A 22,865-nucleotide genomic window follows, 5' to 3' on the forward strand; every position below is an offset into this window, starting at 1 on the left:
TGCACATGATTACTCAGACAAGTTCAAGACCGCTATCAACATTGCAGAAGCATTGCTTGAAACAATTGAGCGTATTGGCCCATACAATGTCATCCAAGTCATCACTGATAATGCTCCTAATTGTAAGGCAGCGGGAGCAATTATTGAGGATAAATACCCGAACATATTTTGGTCTGGATGTTTGGTTCACACATTGAACCTTCTGTTGCATGATATTGTCAAAAACAAAAATGAACAATACCAATGGATTGGTGATTTGTACAAGAAAGGAAAAAAAATGATAAAATTTATTACAAATCATAGCAATACCCATGGCCTTTTCCGCAGTCACTCGAGATTGGAGTTGCTGAAGATTGCGAGGACTAGATTTGGTAGCTATTACCTCACCTTCAGGTGCCTTTTGAAGGTAAGAGAGGCATTAGCTAGCATGGTATCAAGTCCACATTGGCAGGTGTTAAAGGAAAGGGCTACAAATGTAGCTGACATGGCAGGTTTTGAAACGGTGGAGGAGGCCGCTCTTGATGGGCAGTTTTGGACAACTGTGAGACAGGTATTGGATTTCACCAAGCCAATTTATAACATGATTCGGTTTGCAGATACAGACAAACCAGTGATTGGCGAGGTGTATGAGCAAATGGATACCATGTTGGGGGAAATAAAAGACATTGTTCATAATAAAGATCCCAACTTGTACAAACTGATTCATGATTGTGTGTGTGAACGGTGGAATAGGCTTAACCTTCCACTACATTGCTTGGCGTATATCCTTACGCCAAAATACTACTCAGAATCTTGGTTGGGCAAACCTGCAGCAGGGGGTGGTGTTAGGACCAAACCCCATTTAGATCAAGAGGTAACTAGAGGATATCTGGAAGCATTAGAAAAGTTGGTGCCTGACAGGGAGGAATGTGCAGCTGTGCGCTTTGAAATAGGCAGATACTTCAGTGGCAGTGGTTTGTATGGTAACTTCCATGCAATGGACAACAAAGATAAATTTGATTCTCTCACATGATGGGAAACATATGGCGGCCACGGACTTTTGCCAAAATTGGCAAAAAAAGTTCTTTCACAGGTTGTAAATTCTTCTTCTGCAGAGAGGTGTTGGAGCACCTACAGTTATATACATAATGTGAAAAGAAACAGGCTCAACGAAAACCGAGCAGAAAGCTTGGTTTATGTGCACTACAATTTGAGGTTGTTGAGCCATTACTGTGATCGGGCTAATGAAGATCCCACATATAAAATTTGGGACAATCACCCTGAGGACGACAATTTGGAGGATGGCATTGTACATATGGAAGAACTAGAAGAGGAGCTTGTACGGGATGAAAATGAAGCAGCTGCAGCAGCCATGCCACCTCCACCTCCACCATCTAGTAGCAGTTCTCGGGGCCCAAGTCTTGTTCCATTGCTGTCGCCACCTCCATCGACACCCTCGCGTGGAGGCTCTAGTTCTGGTCGTCGGTCTGTGCGGGAGACTCCTAGAAGACCACCACGACCTACTTATACTCCTGGAGACTCTCGTGGCAAGGGCCACTTGTAGATTTACAGTTTACTTGTCTTTTTTAGTTTCTATTAGACTTTAGTTTTCATAACTGTTGAGTTTTGAGTCCTTGACTCTTGACTCTTGACTCTTTCATATCATTATGACATTATGATATTTTTTGTAAACATTATATCACTGTGACAATGAAAATTTGAAGTTTGAAGTTGGGCCTTGGCAATTATAACTCATTGGTAATGATTGTGAATTATGAATATGATGCTTTGTGAAAGACTAAAGTTGTTTCATTTCATCTCATTATTCATGTTTCATTTTATAAATTTTTAACATTTCATATCATGTTAACAGTTAGAAGTTAGGACTTAGAAATATCTTCGATATTACTTCTTGTAATGGTTAAACTTGGCTTACAAGTACAACTTGTTACTTTGGTGATCAATGATGATAAATGTTATTGAATTTTCAATTCTGAAAGCTTGAAGTTGAAACTTTAATATTGAATTTGATGAATCATGATTTATAAGACTCAATATGTTGCAGTTGTAATATGTATTTTACTAACTTGTGGACATGGTTGATGACGATTATAATTTCTAGATGATTGATGTGATATATGGTTCAATGATCAATTTATGTTTTTTTATGTTTTTTATGTCTATTTCATCATTCTACATGTTTTTGTTGACATATATGTATCAAAAATTAAAAAATATAAAAAATATATATATTTTTAAAAAATCGCTCCCCGATTCGCTCCCAAACCGGGAGCTTCTGAAAATGGTCGCTCCCGCTCCCGCTCCCAAGTAACATTGAAACCAACCAATGATCAAAAAGAATCTCATCACCCAATTTTCCATGGTTTTGGATGTTTGGAAAATCATTGAGTGACTACATTATTAGCAAGAGCTTCTTCATTGGTACCCTTCAAAAGTTCAAACCCCTATACATTTTGATCATCTTGGCTTCTTAGGCTTGATTGTATTTTTCATAGCCTTTTGTTATCTTGTTCTTCTGCTTTTTGTATTCGGCACTCCCTTTGCACTAAGCAGTCATTTCCTCTTATACTCTTGCAATTATCTGATAGATGTTTTTGCACTTCCCATGTTTACTTACATTTTTACACTCCCACCAAAATGCTTTTGCCACTAAAGAATGTTAATACTTTCAAAATTTATCACTACAACTAAGAACAAAAACAATTTCTATTACTATACTAGTAAACCCTTAAAAGCAAAAGTTCAACATCTGACAATTGAAAAATCAAAAACATATTTGACAGCCTTGCCAAGAGAAGATAGAATGAATAAATACCGCTTTCCCAGGGTAAAATATTCACAAAAATTGAAAGGAACCATGGTCCAGTGACCCATGCCACTTGCACTCCCAATTTGTCGAAGTGTGTAACTGCATTAAGAAGAATAACATGCAGATAAGAATAGTTTTTCATTTGGGGAAGAAAAGAATAGTTTTTCATGGATGATAAAACACAATTGGATAAAAGAATGGTTAACTAGAACTTCAAAGAAATGAGTTACCCAGCCTTGGAAAGAATTCTCGAACTAAATCTTCAAAAACAAGTTGGTCCACCTGAGGCAATAGTTAAGAATGAGTTATCTTTCAAAATTATATTAATCACATCACCTCTCATGAGAATATCATTACAGCAATCAAGAAACAAATCACAATATATACAAGTTTCAGCTAATAGAGTATTTATTTTCTTCAAATAAAAAAATATAAATACAGAAATATGACAAATGAAGCAAATATTCGAAATTAGCAACCTGAGATTCCACCATCTTCTCTGAATAGTATCCATCAAAGTATTCATCAATGATGCCTGTCAAAGTCCTTCACATCGTGGAGAGATATTAGTGGTGAGTATGCCCACAAAGATTTTTCTACATTTCACTTTTTCGGAACCATGATGAAGTTCCATATGATCAAGTTATTGACTGAAAATATGTCAAAAGGTTAAGAAAAAGACAGGAAAAGACAATTTGTTCTCTCACCAAAATGCATTTTCCTCTGGCATCAATAGCAAAAGCAACCCAGCGAAAAAATTCATCGCCTGCATATACACATAAAAGTGACAATATGCTCACTGAGGATTTAGAAAGCAACTACTAGTATGAGAATGTTAGAAGCAGCAAGAAATATTTTATATTAATTCACTCCAATGATCCAAATAAGTCAAAATAGTCCAACTTAAAACTCGCATGTCTTAATACAAATAACGAAAGCAAAGAGAGCATTCTAAAAAATCTCTTGACCTAACTCTTCCCAAGGGGTTCAGTAGAAAAGAACATAAAATAAAGCTAAAACATTTCAAAAATTTACAGTGCACCATATGTCGGCTACTGTGACTATATATACAAGTTGATGGAGCATATTAAACTGTTCTACTCAAAAAATGCAACTAAGGGGGTAGGTTTGTTGAAACGACCTTGGAAAAAAAAGGTTCATTGAAACAAAAGGATGCATATGTCAAGCACAAGATACAGCCCAAATAGGAGGCTCTAAATACAGGAAAGAAAGCAGTTGCCCAAGGAACCACAATCTAAACGCAGGAGTAAGGCCAATATATATTTTGAAAACAGGAAGAAGTATCAAACAAGTTGACAAAATATAATTCACATCCTTAACAAGTTAACACTATAAGAAAGATGATTTTTTATAAAGTATTGGTCTCGGCTCTCAACAACTGTTCTGAAAATTCTAAACGATGGACATGATCTAGATATTGATACAGATACTAAAAATTTAACACTACCACTAGCTAAATACTCCATTTTGTAATTTTGTCTGCCTCACTGCTTACATCCTACTCAGAATCCTACAAGCTGCAGCAATGGGCTCTACAACTGTCCTGAGAATTGCAGACGATGGACATGATTTAGACATATGATTGATGATATACATAGATACTAAAGACTACCACTAGCTAAATAGTATGTTTTCTCAAAAAAAATCTTCATCACTGCTTACACCGTACACAGAATTTTACAAGGTGCAGTTTAAACTGCTGCTGATTTAACTCTTTGTTGGTTTAATCAATTTCTTCACACCGTTTCCTTCGGCACATTGCAAAAGTGGTGTCCTTCACTATTAATTTTTGGTATGTTCTATGCTTAAGAGCAATTTACTTCAATTTCTTAATTAGCCCAATATCAATATCTAGTTTAGCAATCACATCAACATGATAGTAAAATGCAGATAGAACATAAACATAAACAGTAGAAGACAAGTTAAGACAAGAGGACAGAAGATGTGGCACCAGCCAGGGACAAACCCCAATGTGGGGAAACCCTTGATCAATTCTTCTTATATTCTTCAATAGTTCAGCAGAGAGATAGAGATAGTACAAATACACAAATCTGATATTTTATGACAGCAGTAGTAAAGCCTTGATCAAGCCCAGTCAACATCAGCCTCCAACAGTTAGCTCAATCAATGCTGCTCATAATACTGATTTCATTTGCTAATGATTACTGTTCTAGTTAGGGCACTTGATGCAGCCCTAAACTCTTATGACAGTCTTCAAACAGTCCCTAAGAGTGTTGTGGCATACCCTTTAGGAGTTCATCAATCTAGTAGCCCTTCACAAAACACTGCTGCAACATGTTAGCACTGTGGTTTGCTGCATTACTGGTTAGGGCATGTCCTGTAGCCTTAGTTCCACCACACAGTCAGGAGACAAGTCCTTTTATGACTCTGGTTTACCTTGGAGACCCTTCTCTCATGCCATGCTGCCTTCTAAAGGTGATGTCCACCCTTGACAGCCCTTAACACAACCTCCAGCTGTGTGCTATGGCCTGCGGCCTAGCACAACAGCTTGCTGTAGCTTTAGGTTTCCCAAATGTTTGCCCAAACAGCAGTGTTACCTTCCTTATGAACTCGGCCTAGCTGACTGCACTTGTCTGCACCCAAATGCATACATATTCAGCCCTACGTTGACTTGACTTCAACACACCCAAACCAGACCTTGGTTCATGCCCTAGAACAGCATATTTACCACACTGTCACAGAGATTCCCACGCTACTCTTTCTACGCTCCTTCACGCTGTCATAGGGCTCCTTCTTGCTGCGGCTAGGGCTTCTCCTTTGCTGCGGCTAGGGCCTCCTCTTTGCTGCAGCTTAGGGCCTCCTTTTGCTGCGGATTAGGGCCTTCCTTTTTTACTGTGGCTAGGGCTCCTCTTGACTGCGGCTAGGACTCCAGATCTTTCTTTCCACCACGTCCACCTTGTGAGAAGACAAACCCAAACAAGTGGAGAGAGAGATCATGAGATGATGTACTCCTCAAATGACTTGAGGTCTCCTCTATTTAAATGCAACGTTGAGGATGAGCTGGGGGTCAAAGTGCTTGTTTAGCTTGCTGGCTGACCTTGACAAATTGTCAATAATATAATAAATTCGTATCTCCATAAATGTATGTCAGAATCAGATGGTCTTTAGATCAATCCTACATCTATCGAAGAGAGGAATCCAAGAAAAATATCAGCTGCCATAAATAAGGTGACCCACATGAAGTTTGGCCCTAGTTGCCAATTGTAACACTCCCTCACAACTAAGGAGAACTCCATCTGCTAATCCATCTGTCAGTCAATACTATCTCTGCCATCAATGCACTGCTTTGTTGAACTATGAAGAAAAAGAAGTGATCAACAATGTATCATACCATTCTCTACTAACCCGAAGTCAGTCCCATAAAAAGAGTGTCTCAAATTCGGAATCCAACTCCCTCTTACGTTTGTGAATGAGAGGGTTTGCACCTGTCAAAAAGAGGTCATCAACATGAAGTACTAGTATGAGAGGTTTATCATCCACAACCTTAAAGTAAAGGTTTGGATCGGCTTCACTCCTAATGAATCTCAGCTTCATCAGATAGTTGTCAATCCTCTCATACCAAGCCCAGGATGCATGCTTTAACCCATACAAAGCTTTCTTCAACCTGCATATATGAGATTCCCGGTCATGAACTTCAAAACCCTCGGGTTGTTCCACATAGACTTTGAAGTGACGGAACCAAGTGAATACTTCATCCTTCCAAAAGTTTACGGGCATCATACCAAATATATCAGAGTGGATCAATTGCAATACATTTGTAGTCTTGTTATTATTTGAGGGGAATGGTCCCCTTGTAAGTTTTCCCTCAGTACATCCCGGACATATACCTTCATGCTCTTCTTTGAACTCGGGTATCCCTGTCACCATCTGTCTCACATCGGGTAGGGCCTTATAATGAAGATGGGCAGACCTCTGGTGCCATAGTTCAGATTGTAGAGATGTGTCGCAAGACATAGCTCCCAATGGACTTCCTCCAACTTGATACAAAGTGTCAACCCAGAACCCAAGAGTAAAAGCATCTTTAAAATTATTTTTCCAAACACGTACCTTTCCATCGATAAATGCCACCTTGTATCCTTTGTCTTCCATTGCCGAAATGGACACCAGGTTCTTCTTGAGATCAGGTACATAAAGAACTTCTTGTAAATGAATCATGTTACCCTGATTCAATTGAACGATAACATTCCTTACTCCCTTTACGGGATAGGTGGCATTGTCTCCAAGAATAATCTCCAAGTTTGTATCCTTCTCTATTAGATTAGAGAGAGCTTCCTTATATTCGGTGAAGTGACTTGAGGCACCATTATCAATAAGCCCATTCCCCAAAGTGTCCAGAGGAGAGGTAGTGGAGAGGGTCGATATAAGATAATACTCTTTTTGCTTATTGTCAACAACAATTGATTCTTCATACTAGGAGTTCCTTGCTTTCTTGGAGGGTCAACCATTTCCTTGATATCTTGCATTCCTTTTTCCTTTGCCATTGGACCTGCCATTTCTTTGATCATGGTTGTTGTAGTTTCCCCTGGAATGATTGTGATCATCATCATGTGATGTGTCCCTTCTATTTGGACACTCCCTTGCATAGTGGCCAAACTTATTGCAAGCAAAGCACCTGCCTTTCCTTCCTCCCTTAGATCCAGGCTTTCCATGGAAATGACCTTTAGACCCTGCATTATTTCTCCTTTTGGCATGAGTGGAAAAAGCAGTGGGGTTGCCTTTATTAAAAGGCATTTCTTGCTCTACCATTCTTATTTCTTCTTGAATGCATATCGACATCAATTCTTCAAACCCTGGAATTCGAATCAGAAGACAATTCAAGACAAGAGAATGCAAGTATATGGCTCAAGCCAGGGAAAACCCCCAAGATGGGGAAAACCCTTCATCAATTCTTATTATTAAAATCAAATGTTCAACAAATAAAGAGAGAGTACAATAAGAATGACTTGCCAATTTGTAGCAATCAATCTGCAATTATGTTCACGAGTAAGGGTTTGTCATCAGCCGGTTACAACTTTGTTTTCTTCACTCCCAAAACTCCTTAATCACTACGGTTTTCCTTCAATTATTTATGTTCTTCTTCGCTACCAACATAGGCTAGAAGTTAGCCCTCCAGCATGTCATCCACCTATTTGATCAAGAGAAACAGGCTTGCGGCCTACCAGTAGCCCATAATGTGTTACAACCTTTTTGTTCCAAGACAATCAGGCCTGCAACCCACCTATGGCTCCATAAAATGAATGCGACTAGTTATAGGAGTGTTCCTTATCCAAGGATTATGCCAAAATATCACCCAGATCAGTCCTTAAGCCTGCGACTAGCACCTAGCTCTTAACTTGGACCTGTGGAAGATAAAGAAACCTAAACAGTTCAACCTCCAACCTTCTCCAATTTGCGGTTGCCTTAAAAGAATTACCTAAGTCATTTGATGTGTCTAAAATGAGGGTGAAGGCTCCTCTTTATATACAATTCAATGGGGTTGAAGAGACGTGACTTCTGTGCTTATTGAGCCGACATATAGATGATGCCGACCTAGTTAACTTTACACAAGAGAATCATAAATTCAAAATCACACTTCTCCTTAACAAAATTTGATGATCTTTAGGTCGATTTTGGTTCTCTCGAAAAGAGGAATTTAATGCTACAATTATCTTCCCCACGGGAGTTGTCCAAAGTGGAATTTGGCACTAGTTTCCAATTTTAACACTCCCTCCCAACTAGGGAAAATTCCACTTGCCAATCCATCCATCATCATCAATCATCATGCCAACCTATCGTCATGAGCCATCTCTGTAACTCATCTCTACTCTGCTTTGCCGAACACTAATATGAATTATAAAGAAGAATAGATCGAGAGTGAGTCACAAGACCTTGCCACTCTCCACTGACAAAAGTCAGTCCACAACCATTGGACTAGATCCCAAGTGATCAAGTTGAAGAAACATCATTCATCCTAGACATAAGGAGTATGACAGTACATAATGCATCCATCAATAGTGCTATGGTTTTATTGTAGCAACTGCAACACCCTCCAAGATTTTGGCCTGCATCAAAATTTCGGAGCCTTCCTTGGATTTTCCCTTAATGGTTGCAAACACTCGGGCTCATCCCATGAGCTCTTGTTGAGTCTTGATACCCCTTTTGCTTGATTGACCACCGGTCGTCTTTTGGCATGTTGATCGCTATGTCATGCTTGCGAGTTTGTTCTCGCAATTTTGAAGCTCTATCCTTGTGTGCATGAGTTGTTTTCACTCTATCGACATTAGTCGCACTCGCACATAAAGTTGTAAACATTGTCGCGCAAGTGTCGTCACGGTCATTCGAAGACATATCTCAACTGTCGCACTTGTCGCTCTTAACCTTTGAGTCAATCTCACTAAGCACATGTTTGTCTTGTTGGTTTGAGGTGTCTTGTCGTTGAGTCATGCTAAGTGTGTGATCACAATGTCATGTATGCACAAGTACACTTGCTTTCACACTTAGTCATTTTCCTGAAAATCTGTCGACCGGACAACCCTCCTTCAATCGGACCCCGATCTCAGTGACCTTGCACTGCTGCCCAGAATTGCACAGAGCTTGAGGTTGTCCTCCGGGCAGCCTGCACTACGCAATTCCATAAATGAGCTAACTGACTGTCTCCCAGAACTACGCAGAAGTTGTCCTAGAACCCGATCCAGTTTGCGCTTCCCGCAAGATCACCCATCAAGCCTCCTGCTAGTCAACCGGAAAAAATGACTTGAGTTGTGACCCAGGGCTGCACTGATCTCCAAAACTACATAGAACTTGTCCAACCTGACTGCCTTGCACTGCCTGCAAAAACTGCACAAACATGTGGGACAAGCCTCTGTTGCCTGTCACTGCACTGTCCCAGGAAATTGCGCAAATCTGACAGGCAGGCTTCCCTACTGGCCTACCCTGTCATTAGCCCAAAAATTGCGCAGATTTGTCTGTCACCTACCCTTTTGGCCCGCTCTGCAATCAGCCCAGAAATTGTGCAATTATGTCCGAGCCCGGACTGTCTCCCAGAATTGTGCAATGTTGATCAGCAATTCATGCAGCCTAATCCTATCCTCCTCTGGAAAACTGCACAAATTTTTCTGCCAGTGCCTCCTGCTGCTCACTCTGTCTTCCCCGGAGAAACAGCGCAGATTCCAGCTGGATGACCTGTCCAGTGCTCCCCTTGAAAATTGCGCAGATTTGCCTAGCAATTCCCCGACACCCTGCATGGTCTTCCTCCCGGAAACTGCACAATTTTGTCTCCCAACTAGGCTTTTCCCCGCAATTGTCACTATTGTCCCGAATTGTGCAAATTTTCCTCCCAATGACATCTACGAAGTTTCAGTGCCTCGTCCCTCTCCCAGTCACCTGCACCAAAATGAAAAAAGAATGCATCATGTTAGACTAGGATATTTTTGGATTTGATATCGTCTTGTCATGAGTGATTGCAGGAACAAGTACATCAATGGAACATGGCACGACGACGAACGGGATGAAGAAGAGGCGCATGCTAGAAGACTTGCTCACAGTCAAACATACACATGAAGCACATCGAGCAGCAAGTGAAAGGGACACATACACATGCACCATCAAGCAAAGACCAAGACCATCGAAGACCCCGCACACTTTGCCATGCGGAGGTGAAGACATGTTACACCAAGGTCCAAGAGCATACCATCACTCAGCAGCTCAACAAGGACACCACAATCAGCCAGTACATGTAAGCAGGGTCATGCCGAGTTGTGTCATCAGTTGTCTCGACCACATCACTACTATGGGCCATACTTGTTATAATAAATGTAATGTAAAGTAGAAGTCTAAGAGACCCACATATGAAGTTGAAGAGTCATGTAAAGTCGAAAAATCATAGGAAGTCAAACAGTCATGAGGGATGTCGAAAAGTCACAAGGGACAATTATTCCCCCTTGGCTATATATACCCCCTCATTGTATGAGCAAAGGACTTTTCACCTTGGCTCCTCCTGCATAGCCTTGAGAGTTTGTAGTATGTTCTTCGAGGAGCGAGCAGTGGCTCCAACGTCCCACTGCTGGTACTAGTGATGTATGGTGTACAGATGTGTCTTGGATATTTTACTTAATTCAAAAGCCTGTCTTGGGCCAGCACGTTTTCACGCATGTTTTGTATCCATTTGTAGGACTATTTCTTAAACATTTGTAATGCATGTTTGCTTAACCTGTACTAAGATAGTTGAACTACTTTCGCTCATATTGTTGAAGATGTGTTGTATTGTTTATCATTGTTGTCCTGTCCATGTGGACTACTCCGCCAGACATTAAACAGACGATCCTTGTGTTTTCTTGGTTTAACGACCGTCACCCCTATGTGGACTATTATGCTAGACGGTGTACGTGTTTTCACTTGGACTTTGGTTTTCCCGACAACCGCATCCGTTGTGGACTATTCCATCGGCTACTGGACAGGCCCTCGTTGTTGTTCGCGTGTGTTTCTTCCTGGGTTGGGACTATTCCCTCTCATCAAGGGTCTCACTTTAGTTCCCCTTTTGACAGTCACAGAACCCGGACACAGTGTTACATTAAGCACTCACCATGCACACTCACCTCACTTTCTTGAAGTTACAAGCATAACACTCTCATGTGCTGAACAACAAGAGCTAAGGCAAATCTCTAAGATAATGGCAACCGGGCCATCGTACCAGATGGGACTCCTACACCAAACAGTGTGAGGTCTAGTTGGGACTTCATACCGAGGAGATCCCCTGAATGTTGGCGAGTCCAACACCATCAACATTTTTGGCGCTAGAAGGAGGGCCGCCAGTAGTTTATGGTTGAATGTCCTCTCAACCCCATGTATCCATCATCTGGTCAAGGCAGTAACACGAACTCCCTCTCTCCCACGCGCAACTTTGAAGTTGGTTACTCCTCACCTCCCAGACCTGAACAAGAAATTTCATATCATCACCTTCGCTCTGTCCGTCCCATCACCCGTCAGTTTGCCAAAGTTGTTGGACTAATTCCGGGAGTTCATAATCTTCCCTCTTCGCAGAGGAAGCAAAAGACTATACCCACAAGAGTGGTAGTCTCGTCCGTTGAAGGAGTAATCCTCGCCACTCTTGAAGAGCTGGCAGAAGTTGTTGAGAACGAAGAGGAAACTCTTGTTTTCCTACAAGGAGAAGAAGTTAAAAACACACTCCTGGGCTCAGGTTCCGGCGGAAGCAGCAGAGGAGGCGGAGGCTGAGACGAACCAACAAATTCAGAAGTTGAACCGTTTGATTCAGAAGAAGAGGAGTACAATGAAGAGGACAACATGGTTGATCAAAACCTGGAATGGATGACACAGAGCCCATTGGCACTCCAAGGTGCCTTGCATAAGATGCCAAGGCACGTAGAGAAGCTGTTAACAAAGTATGACCCTAACAAAGCAGTGAAGGAAAAAGACCATCTAAACACGTTCTACCTACATCTGCAGACACTCGAGGTACGTTATGATGATGTTGCATGTAGAATGTTTCCATGTACCTTGGATGGCAGAGCAGTTGTATGGTACCACAGCCTTCTTGTCAACTCCATTCAGAACTGAGGGATGTTCAAGAGAATTTTCCTTGAGAAATTTGCTGATGACAAAACCCCCGCCATGTTGTTGAAAGAATTGGGTAGTCTTAAGATGGAGCCGAAAGAGAAAGTGAAAGACTTTAACCAGAGGTTTAACCATATCCTAAACAAGTTCATCGTAGACACTAAACCTCATGACTCCATCACAGTCGACTACTACACGCCTGCACTGTCGACCAACATTGCTCAGTTCGTCAAGCAAGCTGTGAAACCAACACTTTGATAAAATTGCCAAGAAGCGATTGATGTGGAGAAAGACCTGCGCGCAAATGGAGTCATCGTAGATGATGAACCAGCTAAGGACTCTAAAGACACGGGCAGGAGATCTCAGACTGCTATGAGTAAGGTAAAGGAAAAGGAAACAAGTGAAATTGATACCCTTACTCGTCTCCTCAAGTCCTTGACAAATGAAGTAGCAGAACTCAAGCAATGGACAACCAAGACAACAGTGAGCAGTATACCTTCCAATTTTGCGCGCAGGAAGAATGTGACATCAAGTAGCAGCAGTAGTCACTCGGCTAAATCTGTGCAGAGTTCAAAAGTTGTGTTCAAGACGGACCTATTGCGAAGGATAACTTCTATGAGTTCCACCAAGCACGACATTCAGAGAAGACTTGTACAGATTGGAACCGAGTTATGGGCTTTGTGAGCAGGTTCAGCCAAAAGATGAAGATGACGAAGAGGACGTTGCATCTGATGAAACTCCAAGTTTTGGCCACGTTGTTAACATGTATCAGTGTCTAAACATTGCCCAGAAGAAAACAACCACCGAGAAGGAGCCCCCAAAACAGAACGGTCGATACAACTTGAGAAGTCAAGGGGCTCCTACTGTGATTGAGATACCAAAAGAGAAATTCAAGCAAATGCTCAGAAAAGTTGATCCACCAGCATCCTCAACATAGAAAACACAAAGCAAGTCTGGGAAGACAACTCCAACGAAAGATACATCCATGAGCAGCACACTTCAAAACACTCCACTCGACAGTACAACCACAAATTTTCCCCCGGACAACTCGGTGAGTCTTCCCGCTTTAGATTACTTGTTGAAGACATGAAGAAGACCCATGCGAACATCTCTTTGTACAAGCTTACCAAACTCAAGGATCAGCAAGATATTCTTTTGCACGCACTGGGGCAAACCTCCACAAACAATATTGCCTCTTCTAGCAAGGGACCAAGTAAGTATCCCTGATCACTAACATTTGTACTCAACGCTCTTCGCATGGAAGAAGCAAACTCGCTTTGCACATCAGTCAATGTCATACCACTCTCCATTGCCAAACAAATCAATGCGCAATGGAGTAGTACAGCCACGCAGATCATCCAACTCAACCGAACATGTGTACCAGCCATTGGTGAACTTCGAGATGTGATCATCCGGTTATCGTCCAATGGACGAGTTCACCAGTGCATCAACATTGTGATCATGGACATCCCAGAAGCATATGGCTTACTGCTCAGCAGAGACTGGTCCAGCAAGTTGCAAGGATATTTTGCTACAGACTGGTCACACTTATGGCTTCCGTACTAGGGCAGAAACAACCAGATTTGAGTGTTGTCTAAGAGATACATGAAACATAATGTTACTCCCTTGAATGGTCAGAATGAACTGTTGGCTTTCGCAAAACTTCTGTTTGGCAATTACTTTCTAGAAACGCAGCTGGGGTGTTATCTTGCACAATCGAGCCCCACCCCACCAGATACACAATTAGGTCTCCTTCCTTGCCCAAATAGTGAAAATGAAACTTGTACAATACTTTGTAACAGTAGTAGCAGTAGTGTTAGCAATACTAGCGCGGCAAGCGGTCCTTGTACAGATGACTTGTGGACCTTGTATTTTGATGGATCCAAAACACAGGATGGCTCTGGAGCCGGGTGTGTTTTGATCGACCCAAGGAAAAGAAAACATTTAGTCTCAAGCCGCTTGGAGTTCAAGTGCACAAACAACATTGCTGAATATGAAGCACTCGTCTTAGGTTTGCACAAAGCCCTCAACCTCAACGTTGCTATGTTGAAAGTGGTAGGTGATTCAAAGATTGTGGTACGGCAAGTACGTAACACCATACACTATGTCTCACCTCATCTTAAGAGTTACCAGCAAGAGGTATGGCGGCTTATCTCTAATTTCCAAGCTTTTAATATCATATTTGTACCATGAATGTGTAATTCAGCTACAGATGCTCTGGCAAATGTAGCTACTATGATGACACCGCTTAGGGATAGATTTACTGTTGAAATTTTGTATAAGCCATCTATCCCTGACAACATCACTAATTTGTGTGTTTTTGATGATGATGAACAGATACTACATTTTATGGCCAACGCTGACGTCTTCAAAGATGCAACGATAGATGAAGACGTGCACGAGAAGTCTCTGTAATACAAAATGATGACTTGCAGAACTGCTTTAAAGGGCCCATGAACACCAAAACCCACAGTTCTACATTGATGCACGAACAAATTAACTTGGGAACAGAAAGAGATCTAAAGTTCGCAAATCTCGGTACTTGTTGCACACTAGAGGAGCAGCAAGCCTTTGTCCGCCTGTTCAGACAGTACCGTGATGTATTCGCGTGGATATACGATTACTTGAAAACATATAACACACAAATAATCCAACACATCATTCCTATCAAAGAAGGGATCAAGTCGCAGAAGCTCAAAAAATTCCATCGGTCACTTGAACCCCTCATACAGAAAGAATTGACTAAGTTGTTGGATGCTCAGATCATTTATATGGTTCGTCATTCTACTTGTGTTTCAAACTTAGTTCCTCTAAGGAAGAAGTCTGGGGAGATCTGCCTGTGCGTAGACTTCCGAAATCTGAATTGGCCTTGGACAAAGACAACTACCCTGTGCCATCTATGGAGAACATCTTGCAAACAGTATCTCGAGCAAAAAATTTCTCTCTCCTTGACGGATTTTCCGGATATAACCAAGTTCTGGTAGCAAAACCTGAAAGACTTAAAACTACTTTCTATACCAAGTGGGATACGTTTGCTTATCAAAGAATGCCATTTGGGTTGGTAAACGCAAGCACAAATTTTCAGCACGCTATGGACATCGCCTTCTGTGGGCTCATTGGACAGAGCGTGGTGGTCTACCTTGACGACGTGACAGTCTTTTCCAGAAAGCGGCCAGACCTCCTGCGCCATCTCAGGAAGATCTTTGAGCATGTTGTAAGTACCGATATCCTTGAATCCTAACAAGAGTGTATTTCCAGTGTCTGAGGGGAACCTCCTTGGGCATATCATCACCAAGAGTGGAATCAAGATTGATCCGGACTGAGTTCGGACTATCACACAAATTCCTTACCCAGTCAATAAGAAAGTTATGCAATTCTTCTTGGGGAAAATCAACTTCCTCTGGAGGTTCATGTCAGATTATGTGCAGATTGTTAAAGCTATCCAAGACATGATCAAGAAGGATGCAATCTACAGCTGGGGGAAGAAGGAAAAGGATGCGTTCACCTGTATCAAGCAGGCAATAGCATATGCGCCTGCGTTGTACAACCCAGATTTTAGAAAAGGTTTCTTGCTTTATACATTTGCTTCCAACAACTCACTCACTGCAATGCTCACAGAAGGATGAGCTAAACAACAAATGTCCCATCTCCTTCATGGATAAACAAGCATATGTTGTATACAAGGCTGTGAAACACTTCAGACCCTACCTGGTGAAAAATCATTGCATTGTCTTTGTGCCACACCTAGCAGTCAGAGCGTTGTTCATTCAACAAGAACTAGGTTAAAGACATGTGAACTAGATGACAAGATTACAAGAGTATAATCTTGACATCAAGCCAGTTCACACTGTCAAGGGTCACGGTCTCTGCAAACTTGCAGCAGAAGCAATAGGAAGAAGATGAGCTCGTCAATTGGGAGCAAGAAATCGACATGTATAATATAGAGCAAGCACCACCCACTTCACACGACAACTATTGGTACGCAGAAGTACATCAGTACCTTGAGCACAACACCATGCCCTCTCACTTTTCCATGCGATGGAAGAGGGCACTTCCCCTCAAAGCCTTATCTTACCAGTTCACACACGGAGTGCTTTACAGAAAGCACAACAATGGAATTTTGCTCAGGTGCCTTGAGGCACAAGATTCAAAGAGTGTTACGTAACATGCATAATGGACCAGCCGGAGGTCACTTCGCGAATAACACAACTACGCATAAAGTCATGAGAGCCAGTTTTTATTGGCCCACATTGTTTAAGGATGCACACGCTTCTGCTTGCAAGTGCATGATTTGTCAGCGATGCGCCAGCAGAACTCGAAGGTCAACAGCCCCGTTGCAACCTGTTCCAGTGGACGAACCATTCCAATAGTGGGGGTTAGACATCATTGGGGGAATCTTCCTGCATTCTTCAAAGCAGCACCGCTACATTATGACTGCTACAAATTACTTCACACGGTGGACAAAAGTAGTTCTGCTCAAACAAGTGAACGACCAGGAAATCATCAGCTTCCTTCAGCGAAACATCATCTCGAAGTTTGGCATTCCGGTATCACTTGTTTTTGACAATGCAACTTACTTATCTTCGTTGAAACTGTATGATTTTGCATTGCAATATGGTATTGTGCTTAAACATTCAGCTAACTACTACCCGCGGGGAAATGGTCTTGCCGAATCAACAAACAAGAATCTCATTCGCATCATAAAAAAGACCATTTACTATTAGCAGCAAAACTGGCATTCCACTCTGGTGAATGCACTTTAGGCCATAGTTTTAAAATTCGGCCGATTCGAAACGGAAACGGCCGAGTTGATCTGTTTCATTGCCCATAAATGTGACTCGGTGGAGGAAACGGTTCAGTGGGCCGAGTCAGCCATGACTCGACCAACTCGGCCGTTTTTGTATTGACTCGGCCGAGTCATAACCAGCGGCCTGTAACCCCATCAAAACAGCGATTTGACATTTTTTTAATGAAATTTTGAAGTGTTTGCTGATTGGTTTGGACTCCAATGTGTTTTATGAATTAGTTAAATGTTATTTGGGGTCCATTTCCCCCTCCCAAACCCTATTTAACACATTCAAATGCTCTCTACTATTGATAGCTATTCAAATTTCATGGTAATATTAAATTCTTAAAGTAAAAGTGACAATCTCCTTAATCTTCATTTTCATCCTTTCACTTAAATTTTTAACATTACCATGAAATGACTTAGGATGTTTGAGAGTGGTTTCGGCCTCATTGGATTTCATATGGAGAAAGTAGAATTTTAGATTTCATCCAAAATCCAGCAGACTTATCAGTTTTTCAGGATTTCAGGATTGGAGGATTGCAATATTTCCATTGAATTTTGTCATGTATTAGGGTATGGAACTCGTACTTAATCAAGAGCACCAATCCCTCTATGTACCTTGATGTTAGTGACATTGGCTGTCGAACTCCTCTGGGATTCGCTCCCAAACCAGGAGCTTCTGAAAATGTCACTCCCGCTCACGTTTTCGCTCTCGCTCCCCACTTTCGCTCCTACTTCCAAGTAACACTGAGCCAGATGATGTTGGCAACTCTAGCAGTAGCCAGTAGTACTGGTCACAGACTTTTGTTGTAGAGGCCATTTACAGCCTCCTTGGTTATGTGTTTTTGTTTTGATCTCTATATCATCATCGTGTATGTATTGGACAATGCACTGGGTGCCATTTTGATATAATGGATATATTCATGAGCCTACCTTGATCATATGTTGTCTTCTATCTATATTCTAATGCTGTGTGTTTGGAAACATGAATGAAAATCTTTAAAATTATGTGTTTTTATAAAAAATAAATATTTAATGTATTTTTTACAACGACCGAGTCATTGAAATCGAGCCGACCGAGTCGATACCAAGTTGGAGTCGGAGTCGGAGTCGACTCTCGGCCGAGTCGGAGTCGGAGTCGGAGTTTTAAAACATTGCTTTAGGCTAACCGAGTTACACCCAAGCCCTCTCTAAACACATCTCCATACTTCCTTGTATACGGAAAAGAAGCCATCCTTCCACCCAATATCTACTTGCCTACTCTCCAGTTATCCCAAATAATCCCAAGGCAAGTCGTGTCTATTGATTCAGCATAAGATGGACACATTACACAAGTTACAGGAAGAATGGATGAAAGCAAAAGAAAAAATTTCACTCCACCAAAACCATATCAAGAGATGGTTCGATCGAAAGTCTGCAGGGAACACTACCTTCGTTGTGGGTGACTTAGCATTGAAGTGAGATAAACCCCACGATGACAAAGGCAAACATACGAAGTTCCTGTCTCTGTGGATTTGTCTGTACACAGTTCACGAAAAACTTGGCCAACACACGTATCACTTGCAATCACTTGACGGGAGGATTGACAATCTTTCTGTTAATGGCGAAGATTTAAAGTGTTATTTTCAATGATCTAGAGCCAAGCCCTGCCTATGTACATAGCATGCTTATTTCCGTTTTGTTGTTTTGCTTTGTTGTTTCTACTTTGTTTCGCTTTGCTTTGTTTTATTGTCTTGTCATTTTGTTTTGTAAATAAGTGTTGTCCTATATTGTGTCCTGGCTTTTGAATAACTATGTCGCTAAATTTAAAGAGACTTGTGACACTGCAGCACTTGGCCAGTCCTATGTCTGTCTTCTCTGTTCTTGGTTGTAACTTTTGGCCGATGAAGCCTGGACAGAGAATACGATCCGTCTGTAAGGGAAGCTCTGGTCAAACCATGAACTTGTGTCCAAACTGGGAAACCCCATGCATGTACTCAGTCTTCTACCCTGTGTGTTCTCTGAAGGAACAACCTCTTCTGCTCGCAATAAGTCGAGATCCCTCTTCCACCCCAAAAAATAAATAAGTGCTTATGCACAGTCCTCTTTGAAAAAAAATACAAAGCAAAAGAAGAGAAAGGCTTCCTGCGTAGAGAGGTGATGCAGGCAACTCCACCGGGGTACTAACCAAACTCACTAGTAGTGGAGCAATGCTTGTGTTCCTGCAGGACTCCGTCAGGGTACTATCCAAGCCTGCTGGCAACAAAACAACACCAGAGATGAAAACTTATACTCTGCAAATCTTAAGCTCACGAACCAAACTACCCTCTCCGATTTTGAAACACTGTGATCTAGCTGAAAATTTTGTTGTGTTTGACTTAATTTGTACAAGGTGAACCATGTCTGTCCATGGGGTAAGTGGAGAAGCCATAGTAACCTGCACAATGAATCAATACTCCCTGGAAGGCCAAGGTCCTGTGGTGAAAATGAACTAAAACAGAGAAGTTGGTATTCAACCAGTGTGTTGCCCAAGTGTTGTAGCAGCTGCAACACCCTCCAAAATTTTGGCTTGCATCCAAATTTCGGAGCCTTCCTTGGTTTTTCCCTAGATGGTCGCAAACACTCGGGCTCATCTCATGAGCTCTTGTTGAGTCTTCATACCATTTTTGTTTGATTGACCACAGATCGTCTTTTGGCATGTTGATCACTATGTCATGCTTATGAGTTTGGTCTAGCAATTTTGAAGGCCTGTCCTTGTGTACATGAGTTGTTTTCGCTCTGTTGAAATCGGTCGCACTCGCACACAAAGTTGTAAACACTGTCGCGCAACTGTCGTCACGATCATTCGAAGAAATATCTCAACTGTCACTCTTAACCTTTGAGCCAGTCTCACTGAGCACATGTTTGTCTTGTTGGTTTGAGGTATCTTATCGTCGAGTCATGTTAAGTGTGTGATCCCAATGTCATGTATGCACAAATTCCCTCAGAGTTGCCTGTAATATGAATAATGAGCCAACAAAACCCTACCAAAACCCGTGAAGATATGCCCATAATTATTTTCTATCTCGATGAAGTTTAAGCGATGATTCCACAAGTCCAAAGGATTTCAAGGAGAGTGAAATTGTCTTCCAAAATAACTAACTGATCTTGACAAGGCCAAGGGCTACTAATGTTTGATGCCTTGATCCCTTGCGGTCTTTATTCCAGGCTTTTATATCCTTCTTTCTTTTCAAATGGAGTACAAAATCTGTAGAAGAATCTAGGGCAAATAAGTGTAGTGTGATTCTTCGTTACTTGATAACAATTTTTGAAGTCTTTTTTCTTTTTCTTGTTAGCTTAATCTTCTTCTTATTATTATTAATGCATGTGTGTGTACTTCATCAAACTGCTACCAAAACATAAGAACAAGGACACAAAATGTTGGCTCTCTGCCAGGGACAAAACCTCTCTTCTATTGAGAGGAAAACCCTTTAGTAAGTTTCTCTTATTGAAGCTTCTTATTTATCAATGCCAAACCCTAGACCCTTGATGAGAATGTCCTCCAAGCACAAGTCAAGTCCTTCCTCCTTTCTACACTTTGTTTCCCAACACTTCCTTCTTCCGCACTTTGATTCCCAGCACTTTGTCCTCCTTCCAACTGTTAGATCTTGTTGCACTTGCTCTAGAAGAAATACCTTTGATGAGACCCTTTCCTTATAATGATCCCTTCTTTTCAACAATCAACAAACTTTTATGAATGTAATGGGAGATCTGTTACACCAACATAGACAGTCTCCTTCTCTTCGCATGTGTGATTGTAATGGGCTTTAAAACAGCCCTATTACCTTTGCTCTTCTTCCTTACTTCTTCGCTTGAGTGGGAGGCCCTTTTAGGCTTATGTTCTAGTCCAAACAATGAGAGATGTGATGCTGATATACTACTGTTGTTATGACCGCAGGCAGACTCCCCTTTTCTTGCACATGTGACTTCAGCTACCCTAGAAATGGTCCTCTTAACTTCAATCTAGGCTTCACCTTCTTTGTTGCACTTGGAGACCACTTCTTCGTCCTTCGGTACCCTTTACTTGCCTCTTCACTTCGCAGATTTCAGAGTTATGAGTGAGTGCATTATAGTGGAGTGGACAACCTCTATATACAGAGGATTGTCGCTCCTTTTAGGCCGACTAGAAGGCCAACTTGAGGACAGTTTGCAGGCCGACATGTTATGCTTGCTTCGGATGGCTTCTTGGGTTGTGTAACATGCTTGAAGGAGCTTCTTTGATGATGTCTTCGGATAGGAGGGGACTTGACTTTGTTTGGAGGTATTCTCTTGACGCTAATACATGGTGTAACATGCCCGTAAGGCCTTCAACATTTCCTTTTGACTATTTGACTCACCTATAGCATTTAACATGTGCTAGACCTATTTCAGAGAGCAAGAAACTCATTGACATATATATAAAAATAATATTTCTTTTCTTGAATAAATACAAATATCAAGAGTACATTTATGAAGACTGAACCTAGTTATATTTCCTTCAACAATATCATCATATCAACTCCCTTCTTTGAGGCCAAGAAGCACACATAAGACCTTTTGAATTGAAATGGAGGCCAATTTGGTGTCCAGAAATCCGGTCTTCTCTTGTAATTCAATTTTGCAAATAGGCTTACTGTACTAGACATTTTGTTGTAGTATCTGAGAGTTGCACTCATCCTCCTGAAAAGGTCTCCTAAATGAATCTTGCTTGGGCTTGACCTCTCCTTAGCTCTGATACCATGTTAACTTTATGTTAACATGTTCTTGCTTAGTTACTTCAAATACCATATTAGCCCATTTGTTAGTCCATTTCACATTAATTATCATTGAATCATTATCACATTGATAGCAACCTATGAAAGAACATATATGATCGAATCAGAAGATAAGTCAAGACAAGAGAACACGTATATGGCTCAAGCCAGGGAAAATCCCCAAGAAGAGGAAAACCCTTCATCAATTCGTCTTATTATTAAAATCAAATGTTCATCAAAGAAAGAGAGAGTACAATAAGAATGACTTGCCAATTTGTAGCAATCAATTTGCAATTTGTTACAACCGTCTTTTCTTCACTCCCAGACCTCCTTAATCACTGCGGTTTTCCTTCAATTATTTTTGTTCTTCTTCGCTACCAACATAGGCTAGAACAATGTTGCAGGGGGAGCCCCCCCCTTGATCCCGCTCCCAATCCACGCTCCAGGCGGGAGCGAGTTGGCAGCAGGTCGAGAGCGCGCTCCCTAAAAAAAAATTCGGTCCCTGCCTTTTCAGGAGCATTTTGCCTTTTTTGCAAACTTTTTTTTTGTAGTAATGTTCGAAATGCAATTTTTTTTTAAAGAAACAAATAATTTTTGAGTGGGGCAGCTTAATGATCAAGCCTATGGCCCTAGTATTGATATGTTATTAATGGTACTGTTAAATTCTTAAAGTAAAGGGATGAAAATGAAGATTAATCTTCATTTTCATCCTTTTACTTAAATTTTTAACATTACCATGAAATGACTCATGATGTTTGAGAGTGGTTCCAACCTCATTGGATTTCATATGGAGAAAGTAGAATTTTAGATTTCATTCAAAACCCTGCTGACTTATCAGTTTTTCCGAATTTCAGGATTGGGGGATTGCAATGTTTCCATTGAATTTTGTCATGTATTAGGGTATGGAACTCGTATTTAATCAAGA

General features: G+C 41.3%; 1 protein-coding gene across 1 annotated transcript in view; it reads right to left on the reverse strand.

Annotated features, from left to right (window-relative positions):
- Window positions 1–22,865, reverse strand: part of LOC149216247 (uncharacterized) — a 190,842-nt gene that overhangs the window by 161,022 nt on the left and 6,955 nt on the right. Inside the window, exons 6-9 of the mRNA XM_089392753.1 lie at window positions 3,517–3,575; window positions 3,289–3,355; window positions 3,040–3,091; window positions 2,816–2,908 (exon numbers count right to left, since the gene is read on the reverse strand). Of these exons, the coding sequence (XP_089248879.1) occupies window positions 2,816–2,908; window positions 3,040–3,091; window positions 3,289–3,355; window positions 3,517–3,575 (271 nt within the window). The remainder of the gene's footprint in view (window positions 1–2,815; window positions 2,909–3,039; window positions 3,092–3,288; window positions 3,356–3,516; window positions 3,576–22,865) is intronic.

The sequence above is a fragment of the Pinus tabuliformis genome, chromosome 1_1 (genome assembly GCF_031772625.1).
Source record: "Pinus tabuliformis cultivar Carrire ecotype Pingquan chromosome 1_1, CPIR1, whole genome shotgun sequence".
Lineage (NCBI taxonomy): Eukaryota > Viridiplantae > Streptophyta > Pinopsida > Pinales > Pinaceae > Pinus > Pinus tabuliformis.